The 16,804-nt window shown below is 41.8% G+C and overlaps 1 protein-coding gene across 2 annotated transcripts in view; it reads left to right on the top strand.

Annotated features, from left to right (window-relative positions):
- The window catches only part of ASTN2 (astrotactin 2), a 647,867-nt gene that overhangs the window by 536,141 nt on the left and 94,922 nt on the right, over nt 1–16,804 (top strand). For both annotated transcript variants that reach the window (XM_075835546.1, XM_075835545.1), the window contains one exon: nt 3,580–3,845. In XM_075835546.1, the coding sequence (XP_075691661.1) occupies nt 3,618–3,845 (228 nt within the window). In that variant the 5' untranslated portion in view covers nt 3,580–3,617. The remainder of the gene's footprint in view (nt 1–3,579; nt 3,846–16,804) is intronic.

The following is a 16,804-nucleotide window of genomic DNA, read 5'->3' as shown; positions in this document are numbered from 1 at the left end:
TAACAAGCGATTTGCATGTGTTTTTGGGGGGATTTCATCCATTTTAATACAATAGGTGAAATCTGCCGTATTTCCACAGGGATTTCTAAAAAGATAAGGCAGATTTTTTCTGTTGCTGTGTATGAATGATTTTTTCTTCATTAACTTGAACTTCACTCCTATACACTGAAAATCTTCAACAAATACCTAGTGAATCTCCAATTGTCAACATGGGCATATAGTTCCCAAATAATCGCTAAATAATACTCCCATACAGTCCACATAATACTTTAATACCATATCCAAATAATCCTACCTTGGGGGTGTAAGGTGCTGTAGAGGTTAAAGTTCTGAATCCTGGTGGTCTTTCATGATGTAAAGGATAAAAAGGAGTCCCTAGTGGTCTAGACTAATGAAGGGATTAATGGAAACATCCCCGTGGTAATACTGTCTCAGTCTTCCTTAGTCTGCCGAACTGTCTCAGACTTTCTTAGTCTAGCGGACTTTCTTAGTCTGGCGTACTTTATGAGTCTTTCTTAGTCTAGCAGACTTTTAGTCTGGCGTACTGTCTCAGTCTTTCTTAGTCTAGCGGACTGTCTCAGTCTTACTTAGTCTAGCTGACTGTCTCAGTCTTTCTTAGTCTAGCAGACTGTCTCAGTCTTTCTTAGTCTAGCAGACTGTCTCAGTCTTTCTTAGTCTAGCAGACTGTCTCAGTCTTTCTTTGTCTAGCAGACTGTCTCAGTCTTTCTTAGTCTAGCAGACTGTCTCAGTCTTTCTTAGTCTAGCGGACTGTCTCAGTCTTTCTTAGTGTCACGGACTGTCTCAGTCTTTCTTAGTGTCACGGACTGTCTCAGTCTTTCTTAGTCTAGCGGACTGTCTCAGTCTTTCTTAGTCTAGCGGACTGTCTCAGTCTTTCTTAGTCTAGCGGACTGTCTCAGTCTTTCTTAGTCTAGCGGACTGTCTCAGTCTTCCTTAGTCTGCCGAACTGTCTCAGACTTTCTTAGTCTAGCGGACTTTCTTAGTCGGGCGTACTGTCTCAGTCTTCCTTAGTCTGCCGAACTGTCTAAGACTTTCTTAGTCTAGCGGACTTTTAGTCTGGCGTACTTTCTGAGTCTTTCTTAGTCTAGCGGACTTCCTTAGTCTGGCGTACTGTCTCAGTCTTTCTTAGTCTAGCGGTCTGTCTCAGTCTTTCTTAGTCTAGCAGACTGTCTCAGTCTTTCTTAGTCTAGCAGACTGTCTCAGTCTTTCTTAGTCTAGCAGACTGTCTCAGTCTTTCTTAGTCTAGCGGACTGTCTCAGTCTTTCTTAGTGTCACGGACTGTCTCAGTCTTTCTTAGTCTAGCGGACTGTCTCAGTCTTCCTTAGTCTGCCGAACTGTCTCAGACTTTCTTAGTCTAGCAGACTTTCTTAGTCGGGCGTACTGTCTCAGTCTTTCAGTCTTTCTTAATCTTCAACCTTCCCTTGGTTGAACTTGATGGACATGTGTCTTTTTTCAGCCGTACTAACTATGTAACTATGTAACTATGTAGTAGACTGTCTCAGTCTTTCTTAGTCTAGTAGACTGTCTCAGTCTTTCTTAGTCTAGTAGACTGTCTCAGTCTTTCTTAGTCTGGCGGACTGTCTCAGTCTTTCTTAGTCTGGCGGACTGTCTCAGTCTTTCTTAGTCTAGTAGACTGTCTCAGTCTTTCTTAGTCTGGCGGACTGCCTCAGTCTTTCTTAGTCTAGCGGACTGTGTCAGTCTTTCTTAGTCTAGCAGACTGTCTCAGTCTTTCTTAGTCTGGCGGACTGTCTCAGTCTTTCTTAGTCTAGTAGACTGTCTCGGACTTTCTTAGTCTAGCAGACTGTCTCAGTCTTTCTTAGTCTGGCGGACTGTCTCAGTCTTTCTTAGTCTAGTAGACTGTCTCTGACTTTTCCTGTACTGACCATGGATGTCAGGGCAGAAGATAAGGAGGTTAGTGCAGCCATATAACAATAATACTGTTCTCTCTAGCGCTGCCAGAACGATCAGTTTATATGAAAACTTTGCACGTTGACTATTGGTGCTGACAGTGGAATAGAATGTTTTTTTTTCCCCTCCAGTTTATAATTATTCTTTATGTATTTATATGACGCCATCAACTTCCATAGTGCTTTGCATAGCACAATGTGCTATAGACAAATAAAACAATTGTACATTTGATGGGAGCCTTGCTCATGTGAGCTTACGATCTACAAAGAATAGGGAATTGATACAAGAGGTCTGGGAATGGCGTAAGCAGCTCTAGACCTGTCAAGCAAAGGTGGTTTTGGAATATCAGTTGGGAAATTTTTAGGCCAGGTTATATACTTGTTGGAAGAGAGTGTTTGGAGGATTGGAGAATGTTAGATGAAATGAGGGAGTCACAGAAGAGAGGGGAGGCATAAGAGAAGTCTTGTTAACATGATCTGACTTTTTTAAATTTACGGTATTTAATTTTACTTTACTTTTATTATGTTCTTGGTGTATAAATTCCAATGTAAAGTAGACTATAATTTACACTCTTCTAGTCTGACTGTTTTCCATGACCCACCAGTAGATGGCAGTAGAATACTACATGGATGGAACACTGGCTTTCACCCTGTGACCTCAGTCATATTGTAACATTGCTAGTACGCTAGGAATGACCTGTGTTATTGTTGTCGTGAATTTTCCCACGTAACTTGCATGTTTTATAAACCTTTTTTATTACCTGATGTTTAAATAGAGTCGACATATTGTGCAGATCTACAGAAAAAAATCACTCATATCAGGTGTCATGTAAGGCGCTCACACTTCAGGCCTATTTCATTGTTAACCGGGGTTGCACAGGTTTAGATAATCTTAACAAATTATTAAAGCATGGGAGGAAATAAGTATTCAAAGGAAACCCAACAAATATACACAAACTCCATCCAGATGTTGGCGTGGTTGGATTTGGCCTCGCACTTGTGCTATCTATTAAGGCTATGTACACCTTTGAAATTGTTTATTTTTTGTTTTTTTTTAATAAAAATGTTAACTTTTTGCCCTACAGCTGCTTTGTAAACTGTTTACAGAGCAGCTGTACCTAGCGCTGAAACCCTTTATCTGTCAGGTCCGCGGGACTGACGGGTTCAGTGTCAGGGGATCCTGCGTGCCTCTGATCGAGGTTCAAGCCGTTACCGATCACATCTAAATTAATAACATAAATGTGATCGATTGCAGGTGGATCCTGCGCATTAGAAGCACGGAGGAGCCGCTGACACTGAACCCGCCAGTCCCGCTAACCTGACGTATTCAGGTCTCAGCGCAAGATACAGCTGCTCTGTACACAGGATACAAAGCAGCTGTATCTCAAAAAGTAAAAATTATTATTTCATAAAAAGTATTTAGAAAGTTGCACCAAGACATTTTTTATTAAAAAACAAAAAATGATTTCAAAGGTGTACATGGCCTTTAAGCCACCGACCTGTCCCTGGTCATTAGAAGTATGAGTGGGTAAAACACTATAATTGACATTGCCTTTATATTTTAACATGTAATAAAAAGGGAACATGTATAATGTATTTATTATGGATACCCTATGTGCTTATTAATAATGAGTTCTGCTTTTAATCTTTGTAGAAACCACCGAGTTGGGCAGCAAGAAAGAGCTGAAGTCCATGCCGTTCATCACCTATCTCTCAGGTTTGCTGACAGCACAGATGCTGTCTGATGACCAGCTTATCATGGGAGTGGAAATCCACTGTGAAGAGAAGGGACGTTGTCCATCCAGCTGCCATTTGTGCCGAAGAGCAGGCAAGGAACAAGTCAGCCCCATCCCAGTGCTCCTGGAAATTAACCGGATCACTCCCCTGTACAATCTTATTCAGGATAACGCTACACGAGAGGTGAATATCTACACCTACAAGATTTAACTTTTCAACTTATTCAATCTTTTCAGTATATTATCAGATATGTATATACCCATTTACCATGTGCATTCAAAAGACTACCAGAGTTTACTCTCAGTGCTGTCACGCTTCCCAGATGACAGCATGTATTATGCCACTAATACAATACCCTTGTTCTGCTGCCATAGATAGTATGTGTCAACTGACTACTTGGTGCCAGCTACATTTGCACAAGGTAAATATTTTCATTGCAGCATTTAAAGTGGCACTCCACCTTTGGAGCTACATTGACTGTTGTATTAGGAAAACAGAAATAAACAGTTCCTAATTTTTTTTTAACCGCCTATCTTATGTGTAAATGGTAACTAAACGCTCAACAAACTTCTGACGTGTCATAGTGACATGTCAGAAGTTTTGATTGGTGGGGGTCCGAGCACTGAGACCCCCAACAATCGCTAAAATGAAGTGGCAGAAGCGCTCGTGTGAGCGCCGAACCGCTTAGTTTCTGTACGGCTTTTCCCAGAAAGCCGATGTACAGGCTCATAGACTTTCTATTGAGTCCGTACACCGCTACATCGATTTCCGGAAAAAGCTGAACGAAAACTAAGCGGCTCAGCGCTCACACGAGCACTTCTGCCACTTTGTTTTAGCGATTGGTGGGGGTCTCAGTGCAAGGACCCCCACCAATCAAAACTTCTGACATGTCAGAAGTTTGTTGAACGTTTAGTTACCCTTTAATTTAGTCACAACATTGGATCAACAACAAAGACTCAAAGTAAAAACAAAATACTACAAATGATCTGCATTAACTACAAATTAAGCAAATTAATGTAATATATGTTCAACTTTTTTACTATAATGGTCTGTACTGCTGTACAATCTCAATGCTGCTGCTGCCTCTATATATGTGATAGATAGAGATAGGAGAGCAGTATCGTCCTTTTCTTTGTGTGCAGTGTATAGAAGACATGAGCCTACTAGCTTTGAGAAAACTGAGAATTAAAAATAATGCCTGCAGATGGGAAAGCTGCTAAATAGTGCCACATACAAGTCATGTTATGACCAGAAATTGTGTTATTCTGAAAAGTCACCTGATAATTTAGGTAAGCTTTAAAGCAATGCATGGCTATAGTATCACATCAAGTACACATCTAGAACGATTCTGAAACTCTATATACTAGACTAGATAGGAAAGCATTTCTCAGAAAGCAGGAATAATGTACAGTATTGTAAAGGACACACTTTGTTAGTGATATATTTAAAAAAAATCCAAATTTACAGAATATTTTGGAAAAATTTGCAATTTTCAATATTTGATTCTGCTTTTTAAGACAGTCATAGCACAGAAAATAGTTAATAATTAACATTTACCATATGTTTTTATGTTGGCATCAGTTTTTTTTTTCAAATTTTTTTAGGATGTTAGAATGCTTAGAATTTAAGAGCAATTTTTCACATTTTCAATAAAATTTCCATAACCTACTTTTTTAGGGACCAATCTACTTCTAAAGGGACTTTGAGGGGCCTATGTAATAGAAATCCACATAAATTACCCCATTTTAGAAACTGTACCCCTAACATTTTTCAAAATTGCACTTACAAACGTTGTTAACCCTTAACACCTTCAGGACGCAGCCTGTTTTAGCCTTCAGGACGCAGCCAATTTTTTCAAATCTGACATGTTTCACTTTATGTGGTAATAACTTCGGAATGCTTTTACCTATCCAAGCGATAAGACAGATAGTAATACCACACAAAATTGTTGCTAATTAACATCCCTCACATGTCTACTTTAGATTGGCATCGTTTTTTGAACATCCTTTTATTTTTCTATGACATCACAAGGCTTAGAACTTTAGCAGCAATTTCTCACATTTTCAAGAAAATTTCAAAAGGCTATTTTTACAGGGACCAGTTCAGTTGTGAAGTGGATTTTAGGGCCTCATATATTAGAAACCCTCGATAAGTCACCCCATTTTAAAAACTTCACCCCTCAAAGTATTCAAAACAGCATTTAGAAAGTTTCTTAACCCTTTAGATGTTTCACACGAATTAAGGCAAAGTAGATGTGAAATTTTCAAATTTCTTTTTTTTTTTGCAGAAATTCATTTTTCATTTATTTTTTTTGTAACACAGAAAGTTTTACCAGAGAAACACAACTCAATATTTATTGCCCAGATTCTGCAGTTTTTAGAAATATCCCACATGTGCCCCTAGTGCACTTATTTACTGAAGCACAGGCCTCAGACACAAAGGAACAGCTAGAGGATTTTGGGGCCTCCTTTTTATTAGAAAATATTTTAGGCACCATGTCGGGTCTGAAAGGCTTTTGCGGTGCCAAAACAGTGGAAATCCCCCAAAAGTGACCCCATTTTGGAAACTATACCCCTTGAGGAAATTTTCTAGGGGTATAGTGAGCATTTTGACCCCGCTGGTTTTTTTTCAGAAATTATTGGAAGTAGGCCGTGAAAATGAAAATCTACATTCTTTCAAAGAAAATGTAAGTTTAGCTAATTTTTTCTAATTTCCACAAGGACTAAAAGGAGAAAATGCACCACTACTTTTGTAATGCAATTTCTCCCGAGTAAAACAATACCTCACATGTGGTCAGAAAAGGCTGTTTGGACAGACAGCAGGGCTTAGAAGTGAAAGAGCGCCATTTGGCTTTTGGAGCTCAAATTTAGCAGGAATGGTTTGCGGAGACCACGTCGCATTTGCAAAGCCCCTAAGGGACCAAAACAGTGAAAACACCAAAAAAGTGACTCCATTTAGGAAACTACACCCCTTGAAGAATCCATCTAGGGGTGTAGTGAGCATTTTGAACCCACAGGGTTTTCATAGATTTTATTAGAATTGGGCAGTAAATATTAAAAAAAATCCTTTTTCTTCAATAAGACGTAGTTTTAGCTGAAAAGGTTTCATTTTCTCAACAAATAAATGAAAAAAAGCACCCCAACACTTGTAAAGCAACTTCTCCTGTATACGGCAATACCCCATATGTGGTCATAAACGGCTGTTTGGGCACAGAGTAGGGCTCAGAAGAGAAGGAACGCCATTTGGCTTTTGGAGTACAGATTTTGCTGGATTGGTTTCTGGGCGCTATGTCGCATTTGCAAAGTCCCTGTGGGACCAAAAGAGTGGATCCCCCCCAGAAGTTACCCCATTTTGGAAACTACACCTAGGGGTGTAGTGAGCATATTAACCCCACAGGTTATTGGCAGAAATTGCTGTGCACTCGATGTTGCAGAGTGAAAATGGGTTTTTCCCATAGATATGCCAATATGTCGTGCCCAGCTTGTGCCACTGGAGACACACACCCCAAAAATTGTTAAAAGGGTTCTCCCGGGTATGGCGATGCCATATATGTGGAAGTAAACTGCTGTTTGGGCACACTGTAGGGTACAGAAGGGAGGTAGCGCCATTTGGCTTTTGGAGCGTGGATTTTGCTTGTAGTAGTTTTGTTTGGAGTCTTACTGGTGTTTCCGTTTATAATGTGGGGGTACATGTAAACCGGGCGGAGTATATAAGGGGCATAGTCAGGTGGTATAATAATGGGGTAAAAAAACAACAATAAAATAACCCATAGATGTGTGTTACGCTGTGACACAATCCTTTCTGCACAGGCCGGTGTCTCACTAATAAATGGTCTTTACTTATTCCCCTTTTGGTCCACACTTGGCACCTTTGCAGTTTGAGGAATTTTGCTGGGAAGTTTTGTCCTGGTATAATACGGGCGCCCTCACTTCCAGCAGATATGTTTGGGCCCTCCCCTTCCTGGTTCCCTAATTTTAGGGGCCTTGATAATTCGCCACTTGAAACAGAAGAAACTTTCCCCTCGGGCTGCACAATTGCATATTTTTATTTCCTGACTTATTAGAGCCTTAACCAATTTTATTTTTTCATAGACGTAGTGGTATGAGGGTTGTTTTTTTGCGGGACGAGCTGTAGTTTTTATTGGTACCATTTTGGGGTACATGCGACTTTTTGATCACTTGTTATCCTTTTTTTTGGGGGGGGGCAAGGTGACCAAAAAATAGCAATTCTGGCATATTTTTTTTAATTCTTTTTATAAATTACATGTTACCTTTATTCTGCAGGTCAGTCCGATTCCGATGATACCCAATTTATAGCACTTTTTATGTTTTACAACTTTTTGCACAATAAAATAACTATTGTAAAGAGAATGGATTTTTTCTGTCGCCAAGTTGTGAGAGCTGTATGAGGGCTTGTTTTTAGCGAGACGAGTTATAGTTTTTATAGGTACCATTTTTGGGTACATGCAACTATTTGATCACTTTTTATTTAAATTTTTGGAAGACAAAGTGACCAAAAAATAGCAATTATGTCAGTATTTATTTTTTTTTTTTTTACGGCGTTCACTGTGCGGAATAAATAACATAATATTTTTATAGTTAAGGTCGTTATGGTCGCTACGATACCAAATATGTATGGCTTTATTATTATTTTTTCAATAATAAATGACTTGATAAGGGAAAAAGGGCGATTTTGTTTTGTGTTATTATTTGAAACTTTTATTGTATTTTTTACAACTTTTATTTTTACTTTTTTTACACTTTTTTTTTTACACTTTTGTTTAGTCCCACTAGAGGACTTGAAGCTCCAACTGTTTGTTTGATGTTCTAATACATTGCACTACCTATGTAGTGCAATGTATTAGAACTGTCAGTTGTTTACTGACAGCAAGCCGATCAGGCTCCGCCTCCGGGCGGGACTTAATCGGCCTCCGTAATGTCAGATAGGAAGCCATTGTTAGGCATCCTGTTGCCATAGTAACAGTCGCCAGCCTTGCCATCACATGCCAGGCTGCGGATTTCATACAAACCACTTTGATATGGCGATTGCATTGAATCGCTGCATTGAAGGGGTTAATGGCAGGAATCGGAGCTAGCTCCGGTTCCTGCCGATAGATCGGGGTGTCCGCTGTAACATACAGCGGACACCCACTGCTGATGACGCCGACTCAGCTTCTGAGCCGGAAGATGAGCCGGTGCCATTTTGCCGATGGTACCGGAAGCCTCCTGGGCCCCGCGGACGACGGGGCATAGGAGGATTCCGTTACTGGCAGACCGGGAGGTAAGTATTAGCCCTCCGATCGCCTTTGCAGCCACCGGCAACCCAGCGATCACGTTTCTGGGGTGTCGGTGGCTATAAACTCCTTACATGCTGCGATCTCTATTGAACGCAGCATGTGAGGGGTTAATCGGTCGGATCGGAGGCTAGCTCCGGTCCTGGCCCATACCTCAGGTTGCCAGCTGTAACATACAGCTGTCACCCGGCGGTGATGTCGCTGGCTCAGCTCCTGAGCCAGCTCCATCTGTTTCACGTACAGTTACGTGGAATTGCGGGAAAACACCATCTCCCATCACGTAATTGTACGTGAAATTGCGGGAAGGGGTTAAGGTGTTCCACAGGAATTAAAGCAAAATGGAGGTGAAATTTCAAAATCTCCCTTTTTATTTTCAAATTGTCCAGTTTAATCTATTTGCACCTGTAACACAGCAAGGGTTAACAGCAATACAAACCTTAATATTTATTACCATGATTCTGCAGTTTGTAGAAATATCCCATATGTTGCCCTAGTGCGCCACTCGACTCAAACACAGTCCTCTGAAATTAAGGAGCACCTCGTGTTTAGGGCATTGATTTTATTAGTTTTTTTTTCAGGCACCATGTTGCATTTGCAGTGCCCTTAAAGTACCAGTACAATAGAAACCCTCAAATAGTGACCCCATTTTGGAAACGACACCCCTCAATGAATTTATCTAGGGGTGTAATAAGCATTCGGACTCTACAGGTGTTTCATAGAAGTTATAAAAACTGGCACTTGAAAATAAAAAATTGCATATTTTACAATAAAATGTCGCTTTAGCCCCACATGTTTCATTTATTCAAGAGGTATTTAGAGAAAAAGCACACCACAATTTGTTACGCAATTTTTCCTGAATACGCCAATACCCTTATATGTTGTTGGAAAGGAAGGAGCGCCACTTCAGCTTTTGAGCATAGATTTTGCTTGAATATATTTTGGGCGCCATGTTGTTTTTGCAGAGCCCCTGAGCTACCAGTACAGTGAAAACCCCCAATAAGTAACCCCATTTTGGAAACGACGCCCCTCAAGGCATTTATCTAGTAGTGTAGTGATCATTTTGACCCCACAGGAGTTTTCCAGAATTTGATACAGAGCATGGAAAATTGCAAATTTCAGTGCCCAATATGTTGTGCCCAGCTTGGGTTATCGGAGACACTCATCCTACAAATTGATATACAGGTTCTCCCGGGTATGGCAGTATCCCACATGTGGCCATTATCTTTTGCTTTGGCACTCGGCAAAACTCAGAAGGGAAATAGCACCATGCTTACTTTTGTGATTTTTACTACATTGTAACATGATGACGGAGGCTCAGAGTTGTTGAAATATTAGAAAACCCTGAGAAGTATCCCCATTTTTAAAACTCCACCTCTTAGATGATTTTTTTTTTAAATAAAAAAACTTTTTGTGTACTCATTTGTTAATAAAAATTGTTGTGTAAGAATTTGGTCATACATTTTTTGTGGACACAGCCCCGTAGATAGTGCTACACAACCCCTATTGATAGTGCCACACACAGCTCTCCGTTGTAGATAGTGCCACTCAGCCCCCCCTTGTAGATAGTGCCACACAGCCCCCTTTGTAGATAGTGCTACACGGCCCGCCGTGTAAATAGTGCCACACAGTCCCCCTGGTAGATATTGTCACTCAGCCCCCCAAACAAATAAAAACCTTGTATTCTCCTAGCCCCTTTCCCTCAACGAACGGAGCTGCTCCACAGCCGCATCAGCCATGTTAGGCTTACAGCCTATCAGACGCTGAGACGGGACCCTTGCATAGGCTGGCGTCATCCAGTAACGTCATCGCACCGGCCTGCGCAGGGATACAGTCCCAGCATCTTATAGGCTGCAGGTCTAATGTGGCCTGTAGCCTACATAGTATTCAATTGTAGCTGCATCCTGAGGACGCAAATACAATTGAATGTGGTAGTCAGTAGCACCGGTAATCCGTGGGCCAGACAGGATGACAGGTGTAAGTGATACCACCAGGCAAAATGAAGCCCGTGCCTCCCGGCCCGGCACATAAATGTTATGTGCCAGTCCGGGTGGCATGGGCTCCATCTTGCCGCGGGCCACGTAGCTGCCGCTATGGCTGCTGTAGTGGAAGTTCTGCCACTGCTTATGGCGCAGCAATTAGAAGGTATAAATTGGCTTGCACCAATTAAGAGTAAAACGTATGGCGCAGTGCAGCAATCAGGCGGTATAAAGTGGCGTGCACCAATTAGGAGAAAAAGCAATATTGCGGTAAAACTTATAGTGCATTAACCAGGGGATATAACTTGGTGTGCACCAATTACGAGAAAAACGTATAATGCAGCGCAGCAATCAGGCGGTGTAACGCAACATGTGCCAATTAGGAGTTAAATTGTATATTAATGGGGGTGATCCAAGGACCACCACCACTGAGGAGGATGGGGGTCACAGATGGAGTGATACAGGGGTTAATCACCCTTTTTGAGGGTGATCAAAGAGTTAAAGGGGTTATCCGGGGACCAAAAATTGCATTGCATTAATATTTTTATGTAAAAAGAAGTCACTTACTAATGTACTTTAATTTAAAATTCGGTGCTAAATGGTGCCGTTCAAACCTGCATAATCGCTCCCGAAAGTCCTGTCGTTTTTCTAATATTGGTGACGCGCCAACACGGCCCCACGTGACTGAGTGCTTGTTTTCTGTGCTGTTCGTGTCGGCGTGTTATCAATGGCATGACCGCAAGGGGCTGTCACATTGCCTATTGCTGGAGTCCTTAAGCAGAGCATCAGCTAGCACTTTACTCGGGACTCCAGCATTGCATCAGCACTCCGGTAAAAAACGCCCTCCACTTACGTGTCATAATTCTGTGATTGGTCAGTCGCATTGACTGACCAATCACAGCGATTGACAAAATAGACGAGGAGACAGCACTTCCAACATATGTCAGCTTTTTAATCACCCGTGCAACGTTTCAGTCCAACAGGACCTTTCTCAAGCATGTGGACTGAAACGTCGCACGGGTGATTAAAAAGCTGACATATGTTGGAAGTGCTGTTTCCTCGTTTATTTTGTCTATCTGATATCGGGGAGCTCGGATCCAGTCCTATTGAGGCGTGCACCCACTTGTGGTCCAGTGCTGTGGTAATTTTCTGCATTCAATCACAGCGATTGGCCGGCAAGGATCACCATGATTGGTCGCACGGAAGCTGGTAGTAATTGATTGCTGACAGCAATCGTCAATACTGTGTCATCGTGTCATTTGGCACGGTGTCAGTTTAGAGCCATGCCGTAATAATATGGCATGGTGCGCAAACGCGCTACTTGTGATGCCGTACTATTATGACATGTTGCGGCAAGGGGTTAATGGTTGGATTTCGCAGAAACCACTGGACTTGAAAAACATCAGGTATCTAACCTGATAAATAGACATCTATGAGCATTATATTTTTCTAGAAATATACTGTACATTGATTTTTTTGCTTCTGTGCTACTATACAATACAGTGGGGTTGATCTGGTAAAACACATTTACTAGATGTTATATGTTAGTATACTTTAACCCCTTGGCGATGTGTCTCCTAACGGTACATGAGAACCGACAAGGGGAGGTATGGAGCTTGCTCACAGGCTGAGCACGTTCTATACTGAGCAAGTGTCGGCTGTATGTTACAACCGACACCCCACTGCAACGGACGGAATGGAAGATCACTTCGATTCAGCCTGTTTGACCACTTAGATGCCACGGTCAATAGGGACTGCAACAACTAAGCCATTAAAATAAAGAGGCGGCCACTCCGACGGCCCATCAGGCCCCCTGCAATGTGATCGCGGTGTGCCGATGGTTCTGCCATTTTTGTAGGGCTTTATAGGAGACTGTCAGTATAGTGTTATACTGCAATACATTAATATTGCAATATATCATGTAAGCGAACTAATGATCGCTGGTTCAAGTCCCCTAGGGGGACTTATAACTAAAATAATGTTATAAAAAATAAAAATTAACATAACTGGTATCGCTGCATCTGTAAAAGTCTGAATTATTACAATATACTGTCATTTAACCAGCTCGGTGAACAGCGTAAAAAAAATAAAAATCAAAACACCCACATTTCTGTTTTTGGATCACCTTAGCTCTCTAATCTTAGCTCTCTAATCGAAAAAGTGCATTTACCCTGAAATTGTACCAATGAAAACTCGCCCCACAAAAAATAAATAATTACACCACTAAATCGACAAAAAAATAAAAAAGTTATGGCTCTAATACCGTGGCAACACAATTTTTTTTTTAACAAATAGTTTTTTATTTATAGAAGTGGTAAAACATGAAAAAATCCTATATAAATGTGTTATTTCCGTAATCATCGACCCGTAGAATAAAGTTAAAGGGACACTCTCTTTTGCCATGTGTACTATTAGGGCATGACCAGACGTGGCGTATTTCTTCCGCCACTGTCTGCATCAATGCCGCACATAATCTGCTTTGCAGATTCTGTTGCGGCTCTGCCTAAAATGGGCATTAAATTGATGCGGACTAGCTGTTGTGTATTGAGGTGAAAGTAGTTCCCTTCTCTCTATCAGTGCAGGATAGAGAGAAGGGACAGCCCTTTCCCTAGTAAAAGTAATAGAAATTCATACTTACCCGGCCGTTGTCTTGGTGACGCGTCCCTCTTTCAACATCCAGCCCGACCACCCTGGATGACGCGGCAGTCCATGTGACCGCTGCAGCTTGTGATTGGCTGCAGCCGTCACTTAGACTGAAACGTCATCCCGGAAGGCCGGACTGGAGGAAGAAGCAGGGAGTTCTTGGTAAGTAGGAACTTCTATTTTTTTTACAGGTTGATGTATATTGTGATCGGAAGTCACTGTCCTGGGTGCTGAAACAGTTAGTGCCGATCGTTTAACTCTTTCAGCACCCTGGACAGTGACTATCTCCTGACGTCGCCTAGCAACGCTCCCGTAATTACGGGTGCACACACGTAGTCACCCGTAATTACGGGAGCCCCATTGACTTCTATGGGCCTGCCCGTGCCGTAATAATGGCCCGTGATTACAGGCGTTTTTACGTTAGTGTGCATGGGGCCTCAGTCTGGCTGTAGACCTAGAAATACATAGGTCCAGCAAGAATGAAGAAATGTCATGTTCGGAAAACAAATACGCTACGCGACACATATAACATCTGCGGACTTCATTGCGGAATTTTGATTCTCCATTGAAGTCAATGGAGAAATTCCGCAATGAGTCCCCAACAAGTCCGCTACACGTCCGCAACAACCAGTGTATGCTGCGGACACCAAATTCCGCACCGCTGCCTATGGTCCGCAGCGGGGTTTTCCGCAACGTGTAAACGAACCTCACTAAAAAGCTGTGGAAAGCAATGGAGAAACGTGTACGCTGCGGATTTCCGCAGCCTACTGTCCGCAGCGGAATTCCAGAGCAATTCCGCCACGTCTGGTCATGCCCTTATGGTATTCCATGTGTCAGTCTCTCACCAATTATTTTTCTTGTTGCCTCTATCTGTATATATCAGACCGGGATGGTTGCCTAGCAGCCGTGTGAATCAGGCTCGGTGACACGCTTTCTCTACTTGAGTCTATGGAGATATATGTGTCACCCATCACAGGCTTCAGCCGTTCCTCTACCACACTAGTTTTGCACAGGGGGGGGGGGGGGACAGGACAGAAACTTCTATCATCAGCTACCATTGATACTTAGACAGTTTCCGGTCACACAGGTATAGTGTAGAAGAATATAGTGCAGCCTCCCTGTCTGTAAACTTATGGCTTCTCAGCTTATTTAGGAGACTATAGAGAGAATGATAATCACAGTTTCCCCCGGCACGCAGAAATAGTATGGTCTTTAGCTGGTCATGTGTTGCTGTGTTGAAACATCATGGGATCGATAGCAAAATGGGGAGGAAAAAACTAAAATGAAAATCCGAAAAATAGCTGTGTCTTTAAGGGGATAAAGATTTAAGATAACATTTTCAATAGCTCAGTTATTATTTTTTGAAGTCATAAACCTGAAGGAAACAAATTCTACAATTATGCATCGAATGGTAAAAATCTGGGTAAAACTACTACTGTAAAAAAAACTTGGGGATATCGGTAGACAGTAAATTTAACGTCAGCAACCAGTGCCAGGCAGCTGCTGCCAAGGCAAATAAAATCATGGATTACTTTAGAAGAGGCACAGATGCTCATGACAAGAACATCGTTTTTCCTCGATACAAATCACACATGGAATATTTTGGACAATTTTGGGATCCTGTGTATAAGAAGGACATGGCTGAACTAGAACGGGTGCAAAGAAGGGCGACCACAGTAATTAGGGGGATGGGTGGATTGTAGTACTAAGAAAGGTTATCAAACTTGGGGCTATTCAGTTTAGAAAAAGACGGCAGAGGGGCGATCTAATTACAATGCACAAATATATAATTGGACAATACAGAGATCTTTCTAATGATCTTTTTACACCTAGGCCTGTAACGAGGACAAAAGGGGCATCCTCTACTTCTAGAGGAAAAAAGATTTCACAGACGGGGATTCTTTACTGTGAGAGCAGTGAGACTATGGAACTCTCTGCCCAGGAGGTGGTGATGGTTGATGGTTGATTCTTTACTGTGAGAGCAGTGAGACTATGGAACTCTGCCACAGGATGTGGTGATGGTTGATTCTTTACTGTGAGAGCAGTGAGACTATGGAACTCTCTGCCCAGGATGTGGTGATGGTTGATTCTTTACTGTGAGAGCAGTGAGACTATGGAACTCTCTGCCCAGGATGTGGTGATGGTTGATTCTTTACTGTAAGAGCAGTGAGACTATGTAACTCTCTGTCACAGGATGTGGTGATGGTTGATTCTTTGGACAAGTTCAGGAAGGGCCTTGATGCCTTTCTTGAAAAACATAATATTACAGGTTATGAGTACTAGATTCTGGAGATGGGACATTGATCCAGGGATTTATTTTGATTTCCATATTTGGAGTCAGGGAGGAATTTTTCCTCTGATGAGTAAATTGGCACCAACCTCATGGGGTTTTTGCCTTCCCCTGGATCAACACAGTAGGATTATAGGTTGGACTTGATGGACCTGTGTCTTTTTTCAACCTTATCAACTATGTAACTATGAAGCCTGAGGCTACACTACAATTATTGTAGGTTTACAGGACAACACTTTCTGCCCATGTTTTTTTCTTGTGCAGTTTCAAATTGTGTGCATATCGTTTAATTGCAGTAAGATTACTAATGTACTGTCTGTAGCTATAATGTCTCTATCAGACAGTCTCACATGCAGTCATATGACCCCGCTCTTGGTGTTTTCTCCTGTGTCTGTACACAGAACACATGTTACCTCCCCTCTCCCCCTCCCTGTAGTGTATGAGAGGTCACACATCACATTTGTTCTCTGCTCCATACTCTTCCTCCTACCTCCCTGTCTTTGGAGATATCCTGTTTCACATGCTGGGCAGCAGAAAGTGCAGAGTACAGCAGCAGAACAGCAGAGCTGTGTTTAGGTAGCCGACAGTGAGTAATTACAGCACTACCTTACACCTTGTAATAGAGGGGCATGCAGGCAGTTGTAAATAGAGGCAATGTCTGAGTTAAGTGGAATCATGGGAATTGTAGTCCAGCCCACAGCCAGCCATACAAAATGAAAACAGCTCTCCACGGTCGGTCGATAACATAATAAAAAAAATATTAACTGCTTCTTAGCTATGATTGCATCATCTGATGAGTATTCAGACACATAGGAACTGTTTGTGTTTTTCATAAGTTCTAAGTTAATTCAAATTACCATCCAAATCAATTCTCAAATTCTAATTGGCTTAAATGGTGTCAGTTATGTTTCTCTATGAATAGGATGAACCCGTCTTTGTG

The sequence above is a fragment of the Rhinoderma darwinii genome, chromosome 8, assembly GCF_050947455.1.
Source record: "Rhinoderma darwinii isolate aRhiDar2 chromosome 8, aRhiDar2.hap1, whole genome shotgun sequence".
Lineage (NCBI taxonomy): Eukaryota > Metazoa > Chordata > Amphibia > Anura > Rhinodermatidae > Rhinoderma > Rhinoderma darwinii.
The sequence above is the reverse complement of the archived record's forward strand: the minus strand, read 5'-3'. Positions and strand labels throughout refer to the sequence as shown.